This window comes from Fulmarus glacialis, unplaced genomic scaffold (assembly GCF_000690835.1).
Source record: "Fulmarus glacialis isolate BGI_N327 unplaced genomic scaffold, ASM69083v1 scaffold21342, whole genome shotgun sequence".
In the NCBI taxonomy this organism is placed as follows: Eukaryota; Metazoa; Chordata; class Aves; order Procellariiformes; family Procellariidae; genus Fulmarus; species Fulmarus glacialis.
Genome location: NW_009198718.1, coordinates 4,264 through 27,641, shown reverse-complemented (window position 1 = coordinate 27,641; position 23,378 = coordinate 4,264). Strand labels below are relative to the sequence as shown.

Here is a 23,378-nt window from a genome sequence, read left to right as displayed (position 1 = left end):
AATGAAGAACAATAGTGAAAATCAAGCTGCCATTTCTAATCACCCTAACGCTTTTGTTTCCTCCCTTTTTGCAATTATTTGCCTCTGTCTGCTGAAAGTTCCCCCAAAGAAGCTGTGAGCGAAACCGGCTCAGAGGAATAACATTTCCCATTTTCTATAAAAATGTCCCAACATACATGTCATTTATGTAAATAGCCCTTATTCCTTGGAAACAGCCAGAGCCCTGCTGGTTCAGTCTAAAGGAAGAGTTAAATTATCGCTTTGATATCCATTAAAAAGCTTGCAAAGGCTCAGTAGGTTCTGGCGGCGTGTTATGGGTAGAGGTCCTGTCTTTGGTGCATTGCATCGGAGGGGGGGGTTGTAGTTACAAGTCATGTAGACGTTTCTATTAATATGTATTTGTTCAGAAAGGCATTTCCAGTGTAATCACATCATCGGCGCTTTTTCAAGGGCAAAATTCTAGTGAGATAATCAAAGAGCTGAAAAGATGCTTCAGAGCTCTTCCCAACTCCAACGAGGTGAAGAAACCGTGTGCATTTAAATCTCTCTCCCTGCAGATTTAACAGGAGAGGGGTCTGCGCCCACCCACGGGTGGGGGTCTTGCACCTTCCCACCCGTGGGGGCCAAGGGGAGCTCGGGGGAAGAAGCACCCACGGGGGTTCCTGGCTCCCACTGGGTCCTGGGTCCCTGGCACAGCCCGGTCTTGAGAATTGTGTTGTCATTCGTCTGCCTTTGCAGGTGCTTAAATTCATTAAAACCTGGCTTCTCCCTGCCCAGGTAAATGCAACTGGTGAAGCAGGGAAAAATACCTTCCTTGCACAAAAAAACCCTTGCTCGCTCCTCTCCGGTATTTCAATCCCTTTTCCATTTACCTCTTGCAGAACTATATGAACCCACTGAGGCTGGTACTGACTCCCCAAGACATGGAAGCTATTTTTATCAATTTGGAGGTAACGGCATAGACATTGTGGTTTAAATCTTTGTTCTTTTCACGGCAGCTCAGCCACCTTCCTGCTTAAGAGAAGACTCAGATTTCACGTTAGATTTGTGCATTCACCTGTAGAGGTTCAGTCCTTCATGTGCTGCGGAGCTTGTTCGGGTTTAGGAGATATTCTTTAACACTAAATTTTAGAGTTGGGGACTATATGAACTCTAGGTAAGAAAGCAATTTTATACAGAGGATGTTCCAGGGCTGGGGCTGGGTATTTTAGCTGTACTTAGAGATGGTTTGGGCACACCGCGAGGAAGGGATTTATTTCTACGCTGGCTTGCAGGGGGTCTGGGTCGGAGCCTGCCCATCTCCTCCGCTCCCTCCAGACCTGCAAAAGGGACTTTAATACACATGGAAATCCTGGGGCGTTTATCACTGTGTAACTTCCTAACAGAATTACACCCTTCTACTCCTGGCCATTTAGGGCTGCATCTAGAATGACTTATTTTAAAAACAGCTAAAAAGAGAAAAAAAAAAAGAAGAGAAAATGACTGCCTGATTAAGTAGTGAGTGTGCATTTCTTTAGACTCTGTTTGCCCACTCGCTTTGGATGTGTTTAAAGTATTGATTCTTTCTTTGGTTTAGGACCTAATTAAAGTGCACTTCAGTTTCCTGAGAGCCATCGACGTCTCTATGATGTCTGGAGGAAGCAGCCTGGCAAAAGTGTTTCTGGAATTCAAAGAGAGGTAAGTAAAGGAAACCCAGTCTTCAGGCAGCTCCAGTTTTAACAGATACGGGTTAATATTTGCAGGGCCCATCTCAGAATTTGGAACAGAAATGCCTGTTGCACCAGACCGGTTTTGTAGCCTCGGCAGCTAGATGCTCTCGGGCAGCTGAAACATCCCTCAGTGCCGCCACTTAAGCAACCAAATCCAGCCATAACGGTGTCACTTGTGGGGCAGGGGCTGGGACATGTCCTCCCTGACTGACCTGGCTAAATCGGTGTGGCTCTCGTAGATGCTTATTCCTGCAAGCCCGTGTCTGCAGCTGAATTTTACTGGGCTCACAGCCTCCCATATGCACCGGTGGTTTTGCAGGCTGAGCATACAGTGCGTTTACAGGGGTGTATCGGAGGGGATAAAGATGGGAACGCTACGGTTATGGCGAGCCAGAATGGAGTAAAACTTCACTCGCCTTCAAGGGTTTGTAGTCTTCTCCTGCAAGCAGCAGCGGGGTTTGAGGCCCTGTGGAGCGGTAGGATGACTTCTCTGCAGGGGAGACTTTGCTCTGGTTAGATCAAAGCGATTGCTCACTCTAAAAAATCGCATATTTGGCACTGCTGTTGTCCCGCACCTATCGCATGATGAATAAATGTAAAAGTTGCTTTCGCAAACATAATAGATTCTGTGTTTTGGCAGCTGCAAGCAGGAGCACCCCAGAATGCAAAGATAAGATTAATAAAAGCCTTTAATATCCTTAATACTAATCAAAGGCCTGATTCATTGTGGAATCATGCCAGGGTGTTATTTCACTGTGATTAAACCAGTGTCTAGACACAGAAATGCCATTCAGAAGTCAATAACTCCCAAAATACCTTCTGCATTAATAATACACCGTAAGGTCAGATATTCCATCATTCGCAGCACCTCTTTTTAGAAAGGGAATGTTTTCTGGATTAAATAAAAAAAAGTTTCCAAAGAAGAATGCAAATAATTTTAAAATACTCGTAAAACTCACTTATGTGATTTTGATCTCCTAATTCCTGGCTCGGCTCGGTACATGCCCGTGCTGTCCCCGGGCAGCGATCCCGAGCCGAGCCGCTGCCGACTGTGCTCAGGACAGAGCTGTGCACGCAGGGAGCAGGGAAGGGACACAGGAGGAGTCGTGGAGGTGGCATTGCTCCCAGGGAGATCCGTGTGGCTGTGCAGGAGCACGAGGCTCGTTTTTGGGCTGGCAGCCTTTAAATAAATGTTTGCTTCTGTTAATCTGCTGGGGGGAGCTCAGCAGGGCGCTGGTAGCTGATGGGTTTTATGCAGGCGGGTGAACGAACTGGCCCAGTTCCTAAGGGAGTTTGCAAGCAACTTTTTAAAGGGCCTAAAAGCCTTCCTGAGAGGCGAATGAAGGAGCCAGACCGATGGCTGCGAGGTCGCAACGGCAGCTCCGAAGCTGCGTTCAGCCGTGGGGGTCTCGGGGACCTCAGCATCGCGGGGAACTGCTGCTCGCAGGGAGTTATGGCTTGGAGAACACCCCAAAGTCAGGCTCTCGGGGATGAAGAGTTTGGAGCAACCTGATCTAAATAGGCAGGGTCCTTTCCTACGTCAGGAAAGATGATGATGCTACCTTTTACAGCAAGGAAATGGGGGTGCAGGAGGAGAAAGTGAGCTCAGCTGGGGAGACGGTGTTACCCCACCAAGAAGGGAACGTGGACCTCCAGAGTCCCTGCTTGGTCCCTGTATATAAGACCTTCCTCCATCAAATGTATCCATGACAAATAGCTCTTGCTTCCCTACGCATCCTCAGAGACATCCCGGGAAAATGATGTATTGCTCCTCTGCTTTGCAGGTGGTTTGTTTTTTTTTTTCTTTTGGAAAGAAATAGTTTGTAAATCTCTTTCTCTGAAAGCCCGAGGTTTGAATTTATGCTCCTGAAGCCTCTTTGAAACTCTCCAAGTGCTGGCAAGGTAGCTATTATTGTGCATGTTCAGAAGTTGTCAAGGGGAAAAGGCAAAAGAATAATCTGTATTGGCTGCTGCTTCGCCGGGGACTGCGGCTCCCATAAATCTCTCTATTCAATTCCCCGCCGGGGTCTGAGAGTCCCACGTTTATGGAGCGACACCGGGTCAGGTGCTCCCAGATCATCTCCATCGAGAGATGAGGCCTCGAAATAATGGTTGAGTTGCAGCGTGTGATGGAATATGTCTCTTAGCAGCAGCAATGCAGTTAACCCAAGGAAGGAGGGGAAAACCCAAACCTGTCGTGCAGAATTAATGAGTGAAAAAGGAGGAATCCAGAGCAAAACTGCTCTCTTTGTGTCAGGTGTTTAAATTTATAGCCTGGGGTATCTATACAGACCTTCATTGTGTTTCCAAAGGCTGTGATAACCTTCTCTCCCCAAATAACCTGGTCTCTTCATCTCTAGGTCCCTGTGGCCCATCCTGCAAGGAGCAACGAGCTTTCTAAAATGTGTCCTTGGGTTTTAAGGGGATTTGAAGCCTCTCATTCTCTGATGAGGTGGAAATTATCATCATCCACATCCGTTCTGGGCATGTCTCAAGAATCAAGAGTTTCTTCCCTTCTTCCTTAGTTGGTGAAATGTCCAGAAACCCTCAGATAGAGGGACAACATCAGCCACGGCGGTGGCAATTGTTTTTTGGGCTGTGAGCTGCTGTGACTGGGGAAATGAAGGCTTTTTGGGAGATGAATACATGGGCTTGAGCGAGCTGCATTGGGAAATGCTCTCGGGAAATGGATTTTTGTTGTCGTTTGGTCTTGGAAGTGCATCCCTGCTCTGCCTTCGCAAGCCCTGGTGCTAATATGGCACAGCTGGAAAACCGGCACGTGGCCATCGGGGCGGCAGGACGTCTATTGAGACATCAAGGGGATTGTGGCGAGGGGGTAGTCGCGAGAAAAAGCCGGCTACAGCCGAGGAGCCATGGTGTTGGATTGCAGGGGTTCAGCGCTCACCCCCTCTTCGTGGTTTAGTTAATCTGCAGATCTTCACTGTTTCTTTTCATATTTGGGCTGTTGTACCTGGGATGCAGCTAGCTCTTGTAGACCCACTTTGTAACCTGCTCTAGGAAAGGTCTTTCAGCGTGGAGCTGGGTTTCCCTTTATTATTGTGATGCTCTGAAAGCACAGCTCCTGGGGAGCGGTGGTTCAATATATCTCACTCGGGAGTGGAGGGATGAGCCATCGTACCTCCAAAAACAGACTCTTCTGGCCCCTCAGCCCCTTCTGCTCATCGTGAGCTGAATCACCCGATGGGCTCCAGCTCTGGAAACTTCAAAAGATTTAAATGTTAAAAAGCCGTGCAGTAAAAGAGTGTTAATACTTTGCTAAGCGGTTATATGGGGGAATAGCTGTTTGCCTTGTCCTTTCACTGTATATGAGTATATATATCTTTTATAACAGGTTATAACTGCCAGCAAGTGTTTCCGATTAAATCTGTGATTTCCCCCTCTACAGGCTGCTGATTTACGGCAAGTACTGCAGCCACATGGAGTATGCCCAGAACACGCTCAACCACCTCCTCGCCAACCGGGAGGACGTCAGGCAGAAGGTGGAGGTGAGGGGGCAGGGGGCATTGGGGCCGAGTGCTGCCCACCCGCCTTGTCGCGGGTTTTGGAAGGAGCTGAGGGCGTGTTGGGAATGCTTCAGTTAGCAAGAGCGGGGAGGGATGTGGGGGTGAGTCTGTGCTGCCCGGAGAGGGAGCAAAGCTGGGGGTTAGCTTGTCCTGATCTTCTGCTTGCCCCTTCATCTCCCTGCCAGACCTGCTCTCTCTCCTTCCTCCCCCGAGTTTGTCCAAGTTAAAACAAGCTGGGTGACTTTATTTGAGTGGGACTGGTTGTGGAAAAATTCCTCTTTGAGTTGTGCAGGGAGACCCAAAGGCACCGAGCGTCCTCGAGCCAGGAGCCGAGTGGCTTTCCAAGGGCACACGCAGCATCAGGGACAGTCAGAGGCGAACCCCGGTCCCCAGGCGAACGCCCGGATTACTCCCCTGCGCTCCTTCCCCAGCGTAAAGGCTTAGAGTTAAATAGGGGCTGATCCAGTTATTAAGTAAATCAAAGGAGCCCCAGAAGGGATGCATTGTTAGAGCTGCTGTTTTACCCGGCTTTAATTCCTGCTTTGGTCTCGATGCTAATGTGAATTTGCTGGGCTGTCTGTACATGCTACCTCGTTTTTCACAAACGCTGTTTGATTTTTCTGTGCAAAAGTAGCAACCCAATTCAGGGATAAAACTGCATTTAATCATTTTTTAAAACTGGATCTTGCATCAAGCCAGTTGCTGTAACATCCAGTTGCTCCCGTGCTTTTCCTTTCTCTCCCTCCCTCGTGGCAGCTCTGCTCATCTTCCCGGGGGGGCACACAGGGTCTCAGCCACCACAGCGGAGTCATGGATCTAAATGGGTCTGGGCAAAGGTAGCAGTCGCAAAACTTCCTGCGATCACATTAGCTCATCTTAATGACTTAATGCTTATCAGCGAAGCCACAGCAACTGTCTGCGTGCTTGCTTCCAGCCCCTCGCAAATAAAATGCATTAGTTCAAACCATCCAGGAGGTGAGTTAAGCTAATGCGTTTCGTTTGACATTTCCCGAGGTCTGAGAGCATTCATGTGCTCCCCTAACGAGCAGTATCTCATTAAGCTGGAGTAGCTCAGTTGCATGAGAATGTCTGTATTTTAGGGTCCAGACCCTGTGTTTTATTCCTCCATAACCTCTGCAGTGGGGGTGCTTGCAGGGACCACGAGCCGTTTCTCATCCGAACTGAGTTTACAGAAGCAAAACGTGACGGGGGACGTAGGAGGCTTTTTCTGTGGGGGAGCTGTTGTTTTCCCCCCCGCGGCTTCACTGCTGATGTATTGATTTCTTTAATAGGAATGCACACTAAAGGTTCAGGATGGGAAATTTAAATTGCAAGATCTGCTGGTGGTTCCAATGCAAAGAGTTTTGAAATATCATCTCCTGTTAAAAGTAAGTGTTTCAACATTGGCACTTCTCTCCAGCTGCCATCCTCGCTTAGCATCTTTCGGCTTTTACAATGGAGAGTGAATCATTGCCAAATGCAGAGTGAGGGGTTTTTTTTTTCCCCCCCTTCAAATGAAATAATTACTAGAGCTACTTAACACGACATAATATTTGTGCCGTCTCTTAAAGTATGGTGACCTAGGGTAATTCTGCACTTGTTAGCCACAAGAGGCAGTTAATGAATATAAAATAAGCTTGCATATAATCTGATTATGTGTGAAATTCCTCCCGTCAACTCCATGTAACAGATTTCTCAAGCACCAGCCGCTTGGTGTGTTCCCCGTCCTACGGCTGCAGCCGCCTGCCCTGGCATCCCTGCCACCAGCCTGGCAGCAGGCAGCCGTTGCCCGCGGGTCATAGCCTGCCCGGTGCAGGCAGGGTGTGGGCAGCTTTCCTAGCAACACCCGAACTCTTTATTTTTTGTTTCAGGAGCTGCTCAGCCATTCATCAGACCGACCAGAGAAGCAACAGTTGAAGGAGGCTCTGGAGGCAATGCAGGTACGGGAGGGCGAGAGCGGCAGCGGGGCTGCGCTGGGCTCGGGGTGCAACACAGCATGGGACCCCTCTCCTTTTGTAAAACAAAAACTTAGATAGAAAAACCATCCAATAGCCGAGGGAAGGCAGAATCTGCTCCTTTTGGACATGCATGCGTGTATTGATTGCCATCTGACGCGATTGCATCGCAGCAGATCTGTAGGCATCGCTGTTATCTTCCTCCTTAAGCAGCTGGGGAAGCTGGTATATGTTGACAAGTTACGACTTTTCACTAATTACTATTGTGTGTAAAGAGGCCGTGCCAGATTCAGCTCTTGTTTTTGCTAGGAGGGATCTGGAGGAACTCCAGACGTATCAGCAAGTCGGGGAGTATTGCAGAAACGGGAGCCCATGCCCGTGCGGAGCACTGCCTGCGCGCTGTTAGCCAGGCGCTGGTTAGGAATCCTTTTATCCAAGTATTTTTTTTTTATTAAGGGGGAGATGCTCTTTCCACAAATGAAGACTTCTGGTGTCAAAATTTTGCTTTATTTAAAGTTTTTTTGAGCTTTCAGCTGAAAGATCTCAGGAAAACCTTCAGCAACAAAAAATAAAATCATCCACACGTTTTCTGACTTGGATGCGTGTTCTCCCCCCCGCCCAGTACTCCCACTGAGGGATCATCCTCAGCAGAATCTGACTTGAGGATGAGCGTTAACTCCAGGTTTTCTCTCTGGAGAGCATTGCAGGATTCATCCCTGGGCTTGCTCCCGCGCTCTCAGGTCACTTTGTTTTCTACCTCTGAGCTCTAGCTTTTGTAATGACGTGGCGTTTCCCAGCACTTACATAAGCCGGGTGACCTTTTCAGCCATTATCCCTGCAAGCCCAGGAATCCACAGCCGATATGTAGGTCGCTTTAAAGTTAAGGTTGTTTGAAGGACGTTGCATTCGCAGCCTGCTGATCTACCACATGGCTGTGGCCTCAAACGAATGCTAAAACTGGTGACGGTTGTTAAACCCTGCTTATGGCCTCATAATTCGGCACCCACCAATACCACTGCTAATAAATAAGCGTATATAAGCTCCGGCTACACTGCAGACTCAGCATTTTTTGCAGGAAGCTGCTCATAGCCATCAGCCAGGTTTCTCTCTTTCATCGCCCCATCGCCAGGAGAGCGCAGGTGCAGTTCCGACCGCGCTGGGCTCAGCAGGGGCATAGGAAGCCGTGCAGTTTGGATTTAATTGATCTGTAAACCAAGGCTTAACTTAAAAGTGAAGTTTTTCATCACGAATCCAGCCTTTCTGTCTGCCGTGCTGGTGGGCGGCGGACGTTGCTGCCGTCTGGGGCGAGAGCCGTGCAGGGGGGTGAATATCTACAGCGAGAGCTGCATTTCCCAAAGGGATTCACCTCCCTTTTATTTTGCATAGGTAGTTGTTTGCACAAAGCAGGGGCAGGATTTGCACCAAAAAATTGCACATGGGGGTATTCGGTGCAGGTACCGACCCTCCACCTGAGTGCGCAGAACCGAGCCCCGGGGTGCTGGTGGGGGTGAGGCAGGTTCCCGGTTAAATCCCGCAGCCCAGGTTTGCACGTTGCTGTCGCTGTTTCAGGTCACAGTCCTGGGACTGTGTTTCCCGTTTGCGTAGGAGACGCCCTGTTCAGCAGCAGGGAGCAAATGCTTGGGCGTGATGGAGGATGCCGCTTTATAGGGCTTTTGGTTTTGTCATTCTTCATAACCATCCCTGCCACCGGCCTGGTGGGGTATTTTGTGATGTTATAAGTATTGTCACGTAGATCTGTGATTATCATCTGTGATTAACCCTTCTTATGTTGGGAAGCTGAGGAAGGTCTGACTTGGAGGGGATGTCTTAAAAAATCCCATGTTCAGATTTAATGCGTGTTGACAAGAGCTATTGTTGAGGACAAGGAGGCAGGGAGCAGATAAGAAGCAAACAAGCAGAGAAAATACGCTCCGAAGGGTGTAAGAAGTTGTTTTAGTGGAAGGGATGGGGTTCTTTCTCTTTGATGGGTCAAAATTTGGGTAAGCAAGGAATTTTTCAGGGCAGAACAAGCTCCATCAAGCGTCTCCTTATTTTACAACACAGCCTTTGTGTGGTGGGAGATGTTGGAGGCCCAGACGTGTTGGAGGTGGGGATGCTCTCGCGGGGTGTCCATCCCAGCGCTCTGGCCAGCTCGGGTGCCATGCGGAGCACCCCGGGAGGTCAGCTGGAAGCAAGCGGAGCAGAGCCGGATCAAGTGCTGTTCACAGCTACCATGTGTCCAGAGCAGTTATTTTACAGACGTGGATGTTTTGAGAGCAGAGACCGGCTCGCAGCTTTTGTATCTGGGGGGATGAAGGGAATTTCAGTGATGAAAGCTGGGACAGAAGGATGCTGCCGGGGCAGAAGCGCGAAGGCAGGGGATGCCTGGCTGCTCGCCTGGGCTCTCGCCAGGTAAAAGCCATGGGTCGGGTTTGCTGTGCTGCACTGGATTCATGCATTGCCATCTTCTGGGAAATGAGAAAAATTGCAGCGCCTGCCTGGTTCAGTAGTGCAAGGACAAGAAGCCTGTGCTGGCGGTGTCCGGGGCTGCTGCTGGAATCCTGGTCTGACTGCTGAGGGCAGAGGGGAGTGCGGCTTTGGGTGTTTTCTGCTTTGGTCAGGTACTAGTTTCATCTGGAAAATAAAAATCAATATTCACTTTTCTTTGAAGGACTTGGCCATGTACATAAATGAAGTAAAGAGGGACAAAGAGACTTTAAAGAAAATAAGTGAATTTCAGAGCTCTATAGAAAATCTGGTAAGTTGGAAAATCTTCTCACTCCCCACTTTAATTTGATTATTATTAACATATTTGCTTTTTCTGTGGAATTACTACCCAAGAAAGATCCCTGTGTGTTCGGACACTCCCTGGTCACTGACTCTTCTTGCTGACGGTCCAGAAGTGGTTGCTACATTACGAAACCCATTTGGCTGTGATGGAGGGTGGCTTTTGGTGGTGGTGTTAAACTGAAAATCTTTCTCCAACTTTTTCCCATGTTACTGGTGTAGGGGGGACCCAAGAATTCCCCAAATCTGCTATTTAATTTCCTGTCTGCTATTTAAAGTGGGTTTTCTTTTGCTGTTAAAGAGGACAGAGATGAACTGAAAGTGTCCCAAGGCCCCTTTGGAGGAGAAGGGCACATGTAGTATGCACCCAATCCCAAAATCTCAACCAGATATTTTAAGGAGAATCTCATCCTCCAAACTCCAGAGGTATCAAACGCTTGGCCCCATTACTGTGCATCAGCCGACCCTGTGCAACCCATCACTCACTTTAGCCCTGAACAAGCCCATTAATTTAATATCTGGTGGCAGAGCTTCAAGCTAACGAGCTTTTTCCCCACATTTGCAGGGGGGTGGGAGGGAGGGCTGGTCAGCTGCAGGCGCAGCTGCTCTGCTGTCACGCTTTATGCTGTGCAAAATGCAATTTGGGGGCTGACACCTGAGATGCTTCAAAAAGGCTGACGGAGGGAGACGCCGGGGGCTGCCCAGCCCGAGGGGTCCTGGAGGGCTCCTGGATTTGGGGGGCTTTAAGCCTTGACTTCATTTGAAAACAATGAACTTTTAATTGATGGTTATTTAACAGACGGAGACAAAGGCCTTAATTTTCAAGAGAAACCTGCAAAAATTCTCCAGTGGGAGATGGGCCGTTGCGGCTCACAGGTTTTGATTGAAGCGGTCTTGATAATCCTGATCTGTGCAAACAATCAGACATCACGCTCCGTAAAACCGGGAATGTAAATGGGGGCATTAAGCAGCCACTTCTCCTCCTTGCAGCAGCCAGAGAGCAAGTTTGACACGTGGGAAATGAGATGTTAGCCAAGCAGTCACTTCTGTCTGCAGATCAATCCCACGCACGTTCTGCTCAGTGTTTCCTTTCATTGCACCGGGTGGGACGTTGTGGAGTGGTTGGTGTTATGTATACAGAGCCCACATGGCACGGCAATGAAATAATTGTGGACTATACACACAGCTGTGTAAAATATTTATTTTCCTGACTAGTGGTGATGCTTCACAATATTTTTTTTTTTCCCTGTAAGAACTATGCAAGGGGATCGATTCCCATTCGGCAGCTGTGCTGCATCGAGCAACGTTTGCAAGGGCTTTTGAGCTGAAAGACAAACCAACCAAACCCTTGGGTTAGGTGCCAGCCTCCCCAAAATCTCCAGTCTTGGTTCAGGGTGGGAATCAAAACTACAATAGCCTTGGTTCTGGTTGTGTAGAAATCTGTGGAAAACGGCTTATTTTGTGGGGGTTTTACTTTCTGGATCCCAAACCTTGCAAAAATGCTTTGACTCCTGAGCCTTGCCCTGGGATGCTGGTGCTGGAGCTCCAGGGATCTCCCGTGGTCCCGTTCCTGATGCCGGGGCCATGCCCATGCGTGGGCTCCCCTTGGCGAGGGCGATGCTGTTCCCAGGAGCTTCTGCAGCTCGAGGCAGGGCTGGTGGGATGCTCCCAGCACACTGTGCAATCCAGGCGGGTTTGGGTTTCAGTCTCCAAAGGATCGTCCCAGCCCTGGCTGTGGATCTCAGCCCTGCTTTGCTTTCTGCAGCAAGTGAAGCTGGAGGAGTTCGGGAGGCCGAAGATCGATGGCGAGCTGAAGGTCCGCTCCATAGTCAACCACACCAAGCAGGACAGGTGGGTGAGCAACGGCGCTCAGAAGTTTTCCCAAACTAAATGCACCTTTGTTTGGCGATTCCCTTTGTGCTCATTTATTTCAGTGATTGCCTAGAGTTGCACTGACAGGAATCACCATCAATGTGAAATTATAGCTGCCCTGGCTGGGAAGCTCTGCAGAGCTTTCCAAATACTTCCCATTGAATGGGGACCTTAATGAGATGTTTGACTGGGTTGCTTGTTTATTTGCTTGCTTTGGGCAGGTATTTATTTTTATTTGATAAAGTGGTGATCGTCTGCAAAAGGAAAGGATACAATTATGAGCTGAAAGAAATTATTGAGCTGCTTTTCCACAAGATGACTGATGACCCTATGAACAACAAGGACATTAAGAAGGTAGGTGGACCAGGGATTAGCTCTGCTGGAGAGCATTTTGGAGCTGTTTGGGCCAGTCCTTGGGTAGTACATTCCCATTAGCCTTTTAAAATAGAAACAGAGCTTGCAAAAAGCTGGAAAACAAATGCTCAGCTTTCAGGGCAGCCTTACAGAAAGTTGGGAAATGTTTATTAATGTGGGGCTGGGCTTGATCCTTGACCTCCGTCCTTGCAAAACAGCCCTGAAGAAACGGGAATGATTGGGATTAGGAGAGAGGAAGCTGCTCCCTGCTTTCTGGCCTGCTGGCAGCAAGGGACCGGCAAGGAGCAAACGTCAGACGGGGCGGAGAGGAGGGCAGGGAGGGAAGGTCCGTCCGGATGCTCTCGCTCCCACGAGTCGTGCGGTGGAGGAGCCTGGAAAGGCAGCATGAGCGTTGCCAACCAGCTGCCAAAATCGGCACTCGGAGCACGGTTGCCACTGAAGGAACATCATTTTGCCGGTAGTTTGGGGCTTAGACTGCAGTCATGAAGGAAAACCTCCCAGCTATCAGTTTAGCAGAGACCCATTAGCTTAATCCCCTTACGTGCAATGGGAAGAGGTATTGTACAAATGGGATAAGTGAGATTTGGGTAAGAATAGCCCAGTTTTACCCCTTGGATGCTGAAGAAATGCTGCTAGCTTTGTGTTTTAATGAAATATATTTCCACTTTGCTCTCCTATGCTTTCTAGTCTCATGGAAAAATGGTAAGCAAAGCACACAATTTTCTCTTGTGTTTTTCTGTGCAATGTTGTGATGAGACAGGCAGAGCATATGTGCAGTGGGCAGGTCAGATGTTCCTCCTGGGCTGCCAGTTGCTGTCAGGGAGAGATATAATGGCTGGGGAGGATCCACTGGAGCAGAAAAACCTGGGTTCTCTCATCTACCATCATAAAATCCTATTTGGCCCTAGTGCACGGTGCCCAGCTGATTCAGGCGTCATTAGTTGTGGTGTTTTAGAGAAACATGGAGCTCTTCTTCCTCCTGCCCTGCTGTTACCTGTGCAAAGGTTCAGCAGCCCTTCAGAAGAAGGGACAGGGGCAGGCACCGAGAGCAGTTAATAAGGTGCTTGAATAAAAGGTGCATTTTGCTGCTCGGGCGTTGGGAGCACAGCGGTCCGATCAGCGCTCTCGTTTTCTCTTGCAGTGGTCATACGGCTTCTACCTAATTCACCTTCAGGGAAAGCAGGGCTTCCAGTTCTTCTGCAAGACAGAGGAAATGAAGAGGAAGTGGATGGAGCAGTTTGAAATGGCAATGTGAGCATGAGTGGCTCCTCTAGCCCTGGCGTGCAGTCACCAAGCACGGGGGGACAGTGTCTTGGACCAGCAGGTCACTGGAGCCCAGCTCCGATAGCAAAGCCTGTGATGGGGAAGCTCGCGTGGGCTTACTGGGATGGCTCCCTGTGCAAAGGCAGCGTGAAATCGTCTACCCCGAGGGTCTGCAGCAAAGCACGCGTGGTGCATCTCTGAATTGACGCCTGCGGTGATTGCCGTGGTGTCAGGCCATGCGTGGAGCACTGAGCTGGGGCTGGAGGAAGGCGTTGCAGGAGAAGGGCTGCTGCTGCGGGGACCTGGTCCTGAGCAGAGCAGGGGTTGGCCCCGCACGGATGGGTCTGGGCTATTGATTGACTCGGGCAAGGGCCAAATCCATCAATGTTGTCCCAGGGGAAGGTTGATGGGCAAAATCCTTTCTCTGCGCAGTCAAGCCCTGAGTCTGCTTTCACACTTGATTTCTTATCTGTCCGGGTGGTTTCCAAACTTCGACTGAAATGCAAACAGCAGCTGCCCTGACAGGTCACGAGTGCAGTGTGGCTCGTAGGGACAGGTTGATAACCCCCCGGTCCTTTCCCTTAGGTCCAACATAAAGCCAGAGAAAGCCAATGCAAATCACCATAACTTTCAGATGTACACATTTGAAAAGACTACCAACTGCAAAGCCTGCAGGATGTTCCTAAGGTGAGCAACATCCTTCCAGCTTTTCTGCATCTGCATTAAAACACGGAAAGAAAACCTCAAAGCTGAGGCTGAATTAGGACTTTCTGATTTCTTTTTTTGCTCAGGGGAACCTTCTACCAGGGCTATCTTTGCCCCAAGTGTGGAGCGGGTGCTCATAAGGAGTGCTTGGAGATCATTCCTCCCTGCAAGATCGGTGAGTTGTATCACATCATTAGCTTGTGCCAAGGAAGTGAATGCGTGTGAATGATCTGAAAGATTCGCTCTATAAAGCACTATTGTTTGTTAATGCATAACAAAATCTGAGTACGCTCCCACCTACCTCCCAGGGCTGTAATTCACAGTGGCTGGTGGTTTAAAAACCAAACAAACTAACCAAACCCCCCCCAAACCAAAGAGCTGAATTCCATGTATGTCAGAGTATCGCAGCAGCTCTGTGTACGAGGTGGGATCACCCAGCCCTCGTGCCGGGAGGGCATTTAAGAGAGATGATGATTTCTTCATCAGATGATGTTGGTTAGTGAAAGCAGGAGGGTCCGTGCCAGGAATCACATTTCTGATGAGGAGAGACCTCGTCCCCGGATCCCAAATGCCCCACAGCGCTGCAAAAAAATCTGTGTCCTTGATCTAAATTGGGCAAAACTGTGACTCGGCTCCCCTCGCCGGGTCAGAGCCCTGGCGCTGCTGGGTGCAGGGGACTGTCACGGGGTGGCTTTGGGGAGGTTTTGGGTGGGGAGTAGAGGGAGGAAGAAACAAAATTGCAGAACTTTGTGCAAGTGTGAAAAAGTCCTTGTTGGGCTCCAGTCCCTCCCCGGGTCTTGCCCACCCGGTGCAGAGCGATGACTTGAGTGACCCCAGCCTCTGCTTTGTGCTTCCTCCATCAAGTTTGAGCACTGATCCTGGTTTATTGATAGTCGCAGCGTCAAGAGAAACAGAAAACGGGGTTTGTTAAATTAACCACTTATTTCAACATTTCTCTTGCAGGTTCTTCAGCAGACCAGGTACGTTGTTTGCTGGCCCTTTTCCCACATCCCCCTCTGCCTTGGGCAGAGCCTGTATCCTTGCCCCATCCAGGTGCGGGCAGCTCGTGGGAAGAGCCAGCACTGGCCTCGGGGGGGCCCAGTAACCTGGGGGGCAGGACTGGAGACTGATGGCCTCTCCTCCAGCCTAAAATGGGCCCGGTCTGGGCAGCACCACGGCCCTCGGGAGGTGCCAGCACCCGGCTGGGGCGAGCAGCGGGTGCCAGGGAGGTTTCAGGAGAGGGTTTCTTGTCCCGGTGGCTTCAGGCAGGTGCTCATGGAGGGAGCCCAGAGTGCTGCATCCTCACGGAGACTTTTTCCTCTCTCTTTGCAGGATTTGCTGAGTGCCGGACCTGGTAAGGGCATGCCTGTGTTGCAGGAAGGCAAACAGAGGCAACGTGTTGATTGTGGCTGCGCATGTCTAACATTGAGCATGTGGGAGGGAGAAGCTCCTTCCGAAACCAGAAAGGAGCATTAGTAGCTGCAGAAGGGTCCTGTGCCACCCTCACAGCAAGCGATGGGGCGCTGAGGTCTCTCCTGTCCCTGCTCCCCAAAGCAGCAGGTTGGGGCTCCTGCGGAAAGACCCGGCTCTTCCCTGGGCTCAGCCCTCGCTCGCTGCAGCCGCCAGCACCACGTCGTTTCTTTGGGTGCATTACCTCTGCCGCGCGGGTAAAGCTTCTGCACGTCACACCAGTATCCTTGTGCCAAATCGTCCTGCAAAGCAGACCGAACACGTCCTGGCAGGGAGCGTATTGCTGATGGGCAGCATCTTCCTGCGGGCGCGCGTCCGGCGCACTGCGAGGATGTGCAGCTCCGGGCGCTGCCCTCTGATGGGGCTGTTAGTCGTGGTGGTTGCCGCAGTATTTTATATTTTCCATTGCTTAAAACTAGCCTTGATAGAGTGCTGGGCCTGCCCTGTCCGTGCTCTGGCTCGAAGGAGAAGGAACAATTTGTTTTTGTGCTTTTTCTGTCAAAAGGAAAGCCAAGCTTGGCAAAAAGAAATCTGAATCAAATGGGTGGTTAAAAAAAGAAAGCACAGAATGCTCTTGCTGGGCAGGGAGAGGCAGAGGTGGGAAAGCATTTTGAAGATAAACACTGTGGTTTTAGTGCAGTTGGGGAAGCTTGTTTAATGTGCAGTTGTTGGCGAGACAACTGGACTTAGACTGCGAGTTTCAGGGGCGTTTGGGTCCCAGGCCCAGCTGAAATTCAGTGGAAGCCGAGTGTTCGCTGGTCCCTTTGGGAATCGCGGGTGTCCCCGCTGAACCCGGCGGGGTTCGGTGCTGGCCGGGCATCGCCTAACGAGAGCTGGTCTGCCACGGCGAGGTTCGAGTCCAGGTGCAGGGCTGGGAGTCGGAGCTTTGGCTTGGCTCGGTCCTTGGTGGGACTATTTTTGCTCAGTGAACTCAGCCATCCATGTAACTGCAGGAGTCAAGACCGTTCTCTGTGGGCACTGTTCCTTTCTGCTTTCATGCTTTCTGCCCCAAAATCCTGCCTGCCGGTGCCGTTAGATTTGCGGTTCACAGGATAAGGAACAACAGGCTTGGAGGGGGTGTATTTTTGTTTTGCTTCTTGTTAACGGAGTCTAGGTGATGAAACTGGTTTGCATCTGTTCCAGGTCCTAAAATGGTGGCGGTTCAGAATTACCATGGAAACCCAGCCCCCCCAGGGAAGCCGGTGCTGACATTTCAAATTGGGGACGTGATCGAGCTGCTGAGGGGGGACCCCGACTCGCCGTGGTGGGAGGTGAGAGCGATTCCCCTGGGGAAATTCCCAGGAAGTTTTAAACCAGTGACTTCTGCATCATCCCTTTTATTTGTGGGCTTTCCCAGATGTGCTGGGATGTGCTGGGGCTCCGGAGCTGGGGGGTCTGTGAGGTGGTTTGGAGCCCGGGAGCTGCAGCGGGGACCGTCCCTGTCCCTGCACGGCAAAAACGTTGCTCCCCCATGCACGTCCCAGGCTGATACCCGGCTTGGCTTTGCAGGGGCGGTTGCTGCAGATGAAGAAGTCAGGTTATTTTCCCAGCTCGTCGGTAAAGCCCTGCCCCGTTGATGCGAGGGTAAGTGCCAAAGAGGAGATGGAGCCGGGAGTGCTGGGGTGGGTGCTGGGGGCTGTCATGGGAGGTACTGCTCCAGCAGTGCCTGTTGCTCTTCTCAGCCTTCTGCTTGAGACGTGGTCCTTCCAATAAACCCCTGGACCTTGATTGAGGCCTTTTATTGTGGCCAAATTAGTGAGGAGGTGGATGCATCATCCCATGATTGCAAATGTCTGGTCAGGTTGATCTCAGCCCCGAGTTCCCAAGGTTGGGGTTGGTGTGACCAGGTCCGGACTCCATTGCTCCTCTGCGGGGCTGACTCGGGACCAGAGCGCTTGAGATCAGTCACAGTACAGGAAAACTGCACTTTTGGGGTTTTTTTTACTATGTTTTGCAACGCTGTCAGCCACTTCTCAATTAAAAAACGCTCAGGTAAATGAAAACATGCAGCGTGCTCATCACAGCTGGGAGGCTGAGAGAGAAATGCTCAGCTACAACACTGCCCTCCGCCGCCGAAGCCAATAATTCAGAAACGGCTTGGCAGACGAAAACTCTCCCGTGGAGAGGAGCATCTCGCACGTGATCTATAGCCCGACGAGACGCTGGCTCCGCAGTAATAAGCAATGCTTTCTTTGCAGCCTCCCAACAGCCGGCCGCCCTCGCGGGAGATAGACTACACGGCGTACCCGTGGTGAGTCGCCCTGCCTGCCGCTGGGCAGCGTGCTGCAAATGGCCTTTCTCTGGCCAGAAAGATATATCGACCTTGCCTTTTAATTGTTACTTTGTCAGGAATCCACTCTAATAATGAATTATGAACGTAGGGTAGCAATGCTTTGCATCCCACCTCCCCCACGGCCACAGGGCAGCCTCTGCAGCAGCATTTGGGTGTTGAAAGCTGGTGCAGCCCTCACAGCGTCAGAGGGGATTTCTGCACTGACGGGGAGGGTCAGAGGCGAAAGGAGAGATGCTGGTTTCTCTTCCCATTTTCTGTGTTTTCTGTGCCCAGAAAATCGTTTTGAGAGGAAGGAAGCAATTCCTGCCTTGGCGGGAGAGGCTGCGCTTGGCTTGCCTCCTGCTCCTTCCCTCCAGCTCCAGCCAGGTTTTCAAATTCGTAAGTCTAAATTATCCCTAGCTCTTGCTGAAGCCTCATTCACCTGGGGACCGATTCCCAATTAGTGGGATTTTCTAGGTGCCCTGGAAACACCAGAGACTTCAAAGGGAAGAGGTTGCACTCTGCATCGCTCATCCTCTCTGTTCAGCGGCTGAGCAGCTTCTTCTACATCTCTGGGCACTTTCCTTTCTGCTCATGAAGTTTTGGATGAGACCTGTTTCTCTACTTGCCCTTCATGCCTTTAAAAAAGATGTATCTTTTTGTCTAAAACATGCCTATTTTAAAGATAGGCATTGATTTTTAGTTAATTAATTTAATCAATTAACCTCTGGGCTCAGGTTCGCAGGGAACATGGAGCGGCAGCAGACGGACAACCTGCTCAAATCTCATGTCAGCGGCACCTACCTGATCCGGGAGCGGCCGGCCGAGGCCGAGCGCTTTGCCATCAGTATTAAGTGAGTAATACTTAATTTAGTAATTTAGGATTACTCACAAGCGGAGGGCGAGATGGGGCTGGAGCACGCGGCTATGTTTTGAGTGCCTTTGCTACCGTTTGCAGGTTCAACGAGGAGGTGAAGCACATCAAGGTGGTGGAGAAGGACAACTGGATTCACATCACGGAAGCCAAGAAGTTTGAAAGCTTGCTGGTAGGTTTTTGTAGCCCCTTTGAGCCCGCGCACCGTCCTTGCAAGTCACGCAGAGGACAGCGGAGACAGCCGGGTGCCCCTCCATCCTCCGCAGGAGCTGGTTGAATACTACCAGAGCCACTCGCTGAAGGAGAGCTTCAAGCAGCTGGACACAACGCTGAAATACCCCTATAAATCTCGGGAGCGCTCTACCTCCAGGACCTTCACCCGCTCTCCAGGTAAAACCAGCTCGGTCGGGCACTGTTAAACCCCTGATGGAAAATCTCACCCTTTCAGCAAGGCGTACCGACTGGACGAAGGGATTTATAGCTTTGCTGTAGGGTTTGAGCCCCCTAATTTTCAAATGAGTCTCCTGCTCGGCTGCTGGCATTTTGAGGACGGGTCTCGCAGGAGGTGGCGGGGACCGGGGGGGTCCAGCCGAGCTGGGGCTGCCTGATGCTGCTCCCCCGAGCTCGTGCGGCTCCGCAGAGTGGGTGCAGCCTCCCAGGGAGAGCTTTTTCTGGTTTTCCTCCTGCGGTTTTGCACCCTGTGCTCGGGGGTGGTTTGTCACCGCCTGGTCCTGCCGGAGAGGAGCTGCGGCTGCAGGGGCAGCCCGTCCGCCTGCGGGTACGGAGCAGAGACGTGATGCTCTGTTAGCGGGATAGATCGTGTCCTACCTGCTCACGTGAGTTTTGGTGCATGTGTTTTAATGGATCTAGTTCCAGTGTCACTTGTGATGATTGGAATCCCAGTGGGACTCCTTTAATGGTGATGATGGTAGAAATGGTAAGTCTGTGCCTAAAATTAAAAAAAAAAAAAAGAAAAAAAAAATCAAAACAAATGGAAGGCAAAAAGTGGTTATTGCAAAATGTTCCATTTTGTCTAAAAGCCTGAGTGCAGAAATAATTATTTTGTGGGGAAAAATGCATTTTTTAAAAAACTTTTTCCATGGTATATTTTAAAAAGAATACCAAAGGAAGATAGTTTTTAAGCGTTGATTAAATATCTTTTCCAATAACATACAACCCTAGGATGACTTTTGAGCCCCCACACTGGCTGTGGGGCTGTGGACGGACCTGCCGCTGGTTGTCCCAGCTCCGAGCTCCTGCGCAAGACCTTCTGTATGCTTTGCCCTATATTTCTCCGTCGGCTTTTAAAGCATTGTGCATTATAATTTTTTTTTTTTTTTAATTTCCTTTTTAATGCGTGTTCTGCCTCTTTCTGTTTCTCTCTAACCTCTTTGCAGCCTCCTGCGCTTCCTACAACTTTTCTTTTCTCAGTCCTCAGGGCCTCAACTTTTCTTCTCAGAGCTCCTCCAGTCCCTTCTGGTCAGGTACCAGTGCCTCTCCCCGCCGGAGAGACCTGCCGCCTTCCCCAGGCTGCAGCATCCCCAGCTTGAAAGCCATCGCCAGCGGGACCTGCGGGGTCCCCGCTGTCCCTCCATCACCCGCAGGCAGTTCAGGGGGGTCCCCAGTGCTGCCCTGGGGCATAGCCTAGAAATAAGTTAATTAACCATGGCTTGCCTGGAAGCAAAACGCGCTCTCCCCTCTCCCCAAAATCAAGGCAGGGAGGAGATGGAATTGTCATTATTCGAGAAGGGGGGCTAAAATAAACAAAAAAATGAATCTAGCGCATTGGGATCTCATGATGTACTTCAAGCTCGACCTGCTTATCCCGTGTGTTTCACCAGACGAGCATTGGCATCACACCGTCTTCCAGACCGTTTCTCCTTGCTGTACAAGGAGAACATCCCGATGTCCGGCAGTTTTTGAGCTCTGGTATCTGAGGCTGCTCAGGAGCCCCTTGCTGAGGAGGCGGGGGGGAACCTGCGCTGTCAAATGTGTGTTGTGGCTCAGACTCCCTGCAGAGAGTGCAGCGGTGCTCCGGCCTTTGAACCCCATTGATTAAATGCCTTACGGACTGGTGTCTGTCTGGCAGGGATCAGAGCAAAACCGTGCCAGTTCATTTCTTCCCGTTTAAGCTTTTACCTTTCAGTGTTTTCTTTAGGCTGGACAGGGAAAATCATTGGCAAAGCCACACGTGCTTTCCTTGGTGCTGTGGTTGGGAAGAACACTTGACTTTTCAAGGTATTAGAACGTAATTCTGGGAATTTGGGATCCTTTAACTGCATAGAAGGTATTGCAGAAAGTAATTTGTGCAGCAATGGGCTCTGAGCAAGCTCCTGATGAAAGAGTTCAAAGCTGCCATGATTCTCGCTCCGTTCTCCAGCCTGGCTGCCTGGCGAGGACGGACGAGCCCTCCAGTGATTGCACGTTGTGTGTCTGGACCGTCTCCATCGCCATCCTCATTTCCTTCCATCCCAAGAGCCGAAAACCTGGGCAAAGCTTTTCCTCAAACTTAGTTCAACCTTGGTTTGCAAACTTTTAAAATGGAAATTAATCCTCAAAAGTCCTGGGACAAAAAGGGTAGCTTCACCGAAACACGACGTCCCTTCAGGGTGGGGTTTTTTTTGCAAACTTTAAAGGAGATGCATTTTTCTCCTCCTCTGCCCATCCCATCCCTCCCACCGTTGCTCTCCAACCTTCCCTTCCTCCCCCCTGCCCAGACGCTGGGGCAGGGGAGCTGAGCGCTGCCCCTGCCTTTCCCCTTCATCGCTGCTCCTCCTCGTGCCTCCCCTGACCCTCCCTGCCTGAAGCGATGGAGATCTGCGGTGCTGGGGCCGTGCTGGCGCTGGCGGAGGCCGGGTCCCAGCACGGCTCACGGGGCCATGCTTCTTCTCACAAGCTGTCGGTCAGCATTAGGGTTTGCAGGGTGCTTTTGCACCTTTTCGTCTGCAGTGGGACCGAGTTTCCAAGGGCCCTGGCAGGGACAGGAGCAGGGAGGATACCGGGTTAGCAGCTTGTTCCTCCTCATGGCAAAACACACAGGTTTTGCTCAGCATCTCGAGGAGAATCCAATCCCAATAACTCAATTTTTTGGAAGTAGTTTAAATACGAGTTGATTTGTGAAATCTTTTGACAAGGTGGTCCCATCAGGTGCTGGGAGCTGTGTGGCAGCCAGACCTGATATTGATAATGGAACAGGAGTGTTCCATGATTTCATTGTTAATGATTGTGTATTCCTATGAAATCTCTTCTTTTACCACCTTCTCACAAAAGTGCCCCTCACCCCAGCGATCCCCACCAAAGCCCCTCCAGGTCAGCAGAGAGGGGCTTCCCAAGCCCACGGAGCTGTTTAAAGCCCAACAGGAATCCAGTTTAACCCCGACCTCCCCAGTCCGTGCGGGGCTGAGCAATTCAGATGAGGCCAGCCCTGCCACCTGAGCTGCTCCAGGTCGTGGGGTTGCAGTGGGAGCCAGCGCCGCGGTGGAAAACCCAGGTTGAACCTCACCAAGCTTTCCCCAGGCTTCGGCCGGTCCCACGCGGCGAGGCAGCTCCCGACTCCCTCTGCTTTGTCCCCTCGCAGTGTTCACCCCACGGGTCATAGGGACGGCGGTGGCACGATATAACTTTGCGGCGCGGGACATGCGGGAGCTTTCGCTGCGAGAGGGCGACGTGGTGAAGATCTACAGCAGGATTGGCGGGGACCAGGGATGGTGGAAGGGGGAAACCAACGGAAGAGTGAGTGCATCCAGATCATGTCCTGTCCCGTTTCTGCAGCGCACGGTCCTCCCCGCTCTCAACCTGCCCAGCCGGAGCGCAGCATGCCGTCAGGACAGGGGGACGTGTCCCGCTCCCTCTTGCTCTTTTCCAGCTCATGGATGGGCTGTCATTGCACGAGAGCCACCGCTGTGTTGCCAGTCAGTGCTGTGTGACAGTGACAGGCGATGTCCAGTGCGTGCAGCTGATGGGAGCACGCCGGCTCGGGCGATGTCCGAGTCTGCTCTTCCTTAAACTTGCACTTGGGGGATTTATGCAGGAGTGGCTCTGCAGGCGAAAGGCTCAGCATCCCGGGTAAAAGCAGCAGGCTGCTGGCTTGACCTGGTGTCCCACAGAGTTTGTAGCACCGGGGACAGATTCTTCATGCCCTGATCCCTTACATATTGCGGTCAACCTATGTGTCGAAGGCAACGTATAGTTGCTAGCTCTGTGCCAAATTAGGGTGACGGCTGCACCGCCTCCCCGACCCCACCGTGCATCGGGATGCGGGCGCATCCAGCACCGTACAAATGGCTCACCGGGAACAGCGCGTGGTGGCGGGGGAATAGTCCCGGTGACAGAACAGGAGGTCCCTTCAGCTCCCCAGTCTCCAGCTCACCTCTCCGCTTCCCCGACAGGTTGGCTGGTTTCCCTCGACGTACGTGGAAGAGGAGGGGGTGCAATGACTGCGGGGATGTCTGATGGAAAGTCGTCGAGCGCCCAGAGCGAGCCGCTGCAGACCGTGCACACTTGTCCCGACGCCCGCGGCTCCCCGTGAGACGCGGCCCGGCGCCTCCCAAGACTGCTCTCGCCGACTCCCTA

The 23,378-nt window shown here is 51.1% G+C and overlaps 1 protein-coding gene across 1 annotated transcript in view; it reads left to right on the top strand.

Annotated features, from left to right (window-relative positions):
- Nucleotides 1-23,242, top strand: part of VAV2 (vav 2 guanine nucleotide exchange factor) — a gene marked incomplete at its 5' end in the record, with an annotated part of 26,483 nt that extends 3,241 nt beyond the window's left edge. The window contains 21 exons of the mRNA XM_009573020.1: nucleotides 882-950; nucleotides 1,577-1,677; nucleotides 5,116-5,215; nucleotides 6,526-6,621; nucleotides 7,105-7,173; nucleotides 9,860-9,946; nucleotides 11,741-11,826; nucleotides 12,069-12,201; nucleotides 13,364-13,473; nucleotides 14,071-14,172; nucleotides 14,277-14,365; nucleotides 15,154-15,170; nucleotides 15,523-15,544; nucleotides 16,804-16,931; nucleotides 17,170-17,244; nucleotides 17,859-17,911; nucleotides 18,670-18,786; nucleotides 18,891-18,978; nucleotides 19,073-19,196; nucleotides 22,384-22,538; nucleotides 23,195-23,242. Coding sequence (XP_009571315.1) covers nucleotides 882-950; nucleotides 1,577-1,677; nucleotides 5,116-5,215; nucleotides 6,526-6,621; nucleotides 7,105-7,173; nucleotides 9,860-9,946; nucleotides 11,741-11,826; nucleotides 12,069-12,201; nucleotides 13,364-13,473; nucleotides 14,071-14,172; nucleotides 14,277-14,365; nucleotides 15,154-15,170; nucleotides 15,523-15,544; nucleotides 16,804-16,931; nucleotides 17,170-17,244; nucleotides 17,859-17,911; nucleotides 18,670-18,786; nucleotides 18,891-18,978; nucleotides 19,073-19,196; nucleotides 22,384-22,538; nucleotides 23,195-23,242 — 1,869 coding nt within the window. The remainder of the gene's footprint in view (nucleotides 1-881; nucleotides 951-1,576; nucleotides 1,678-5,115; nucleotides 5,216-6,525; nucleotides 6,622-7,104; nucleotides 7,174-9,859; nucleotides 9,947-11,740; nucleotides 11,827-12,068; nucleotides 12,202-13,363; nucleotides 13,474-14,070; nucleotides 14,173-14,276; nucleotides 14,366-15,153; nucleotides 15,171-15,522; nucleotides 15,545-16,803; nucleotides 16,932-17,169; nucleotides 17,245-17,858; nucleotides 17,912-18,669; nucleotides 18,787-18,890; nucleotides 18,979-19,072; nucleotides 19,197-22,383; nucleotides 22,539-23,194) is intronic.
- Between the last annotated feature and the right edge of the window lie 136 nt (nucleotides 23,243-23,378).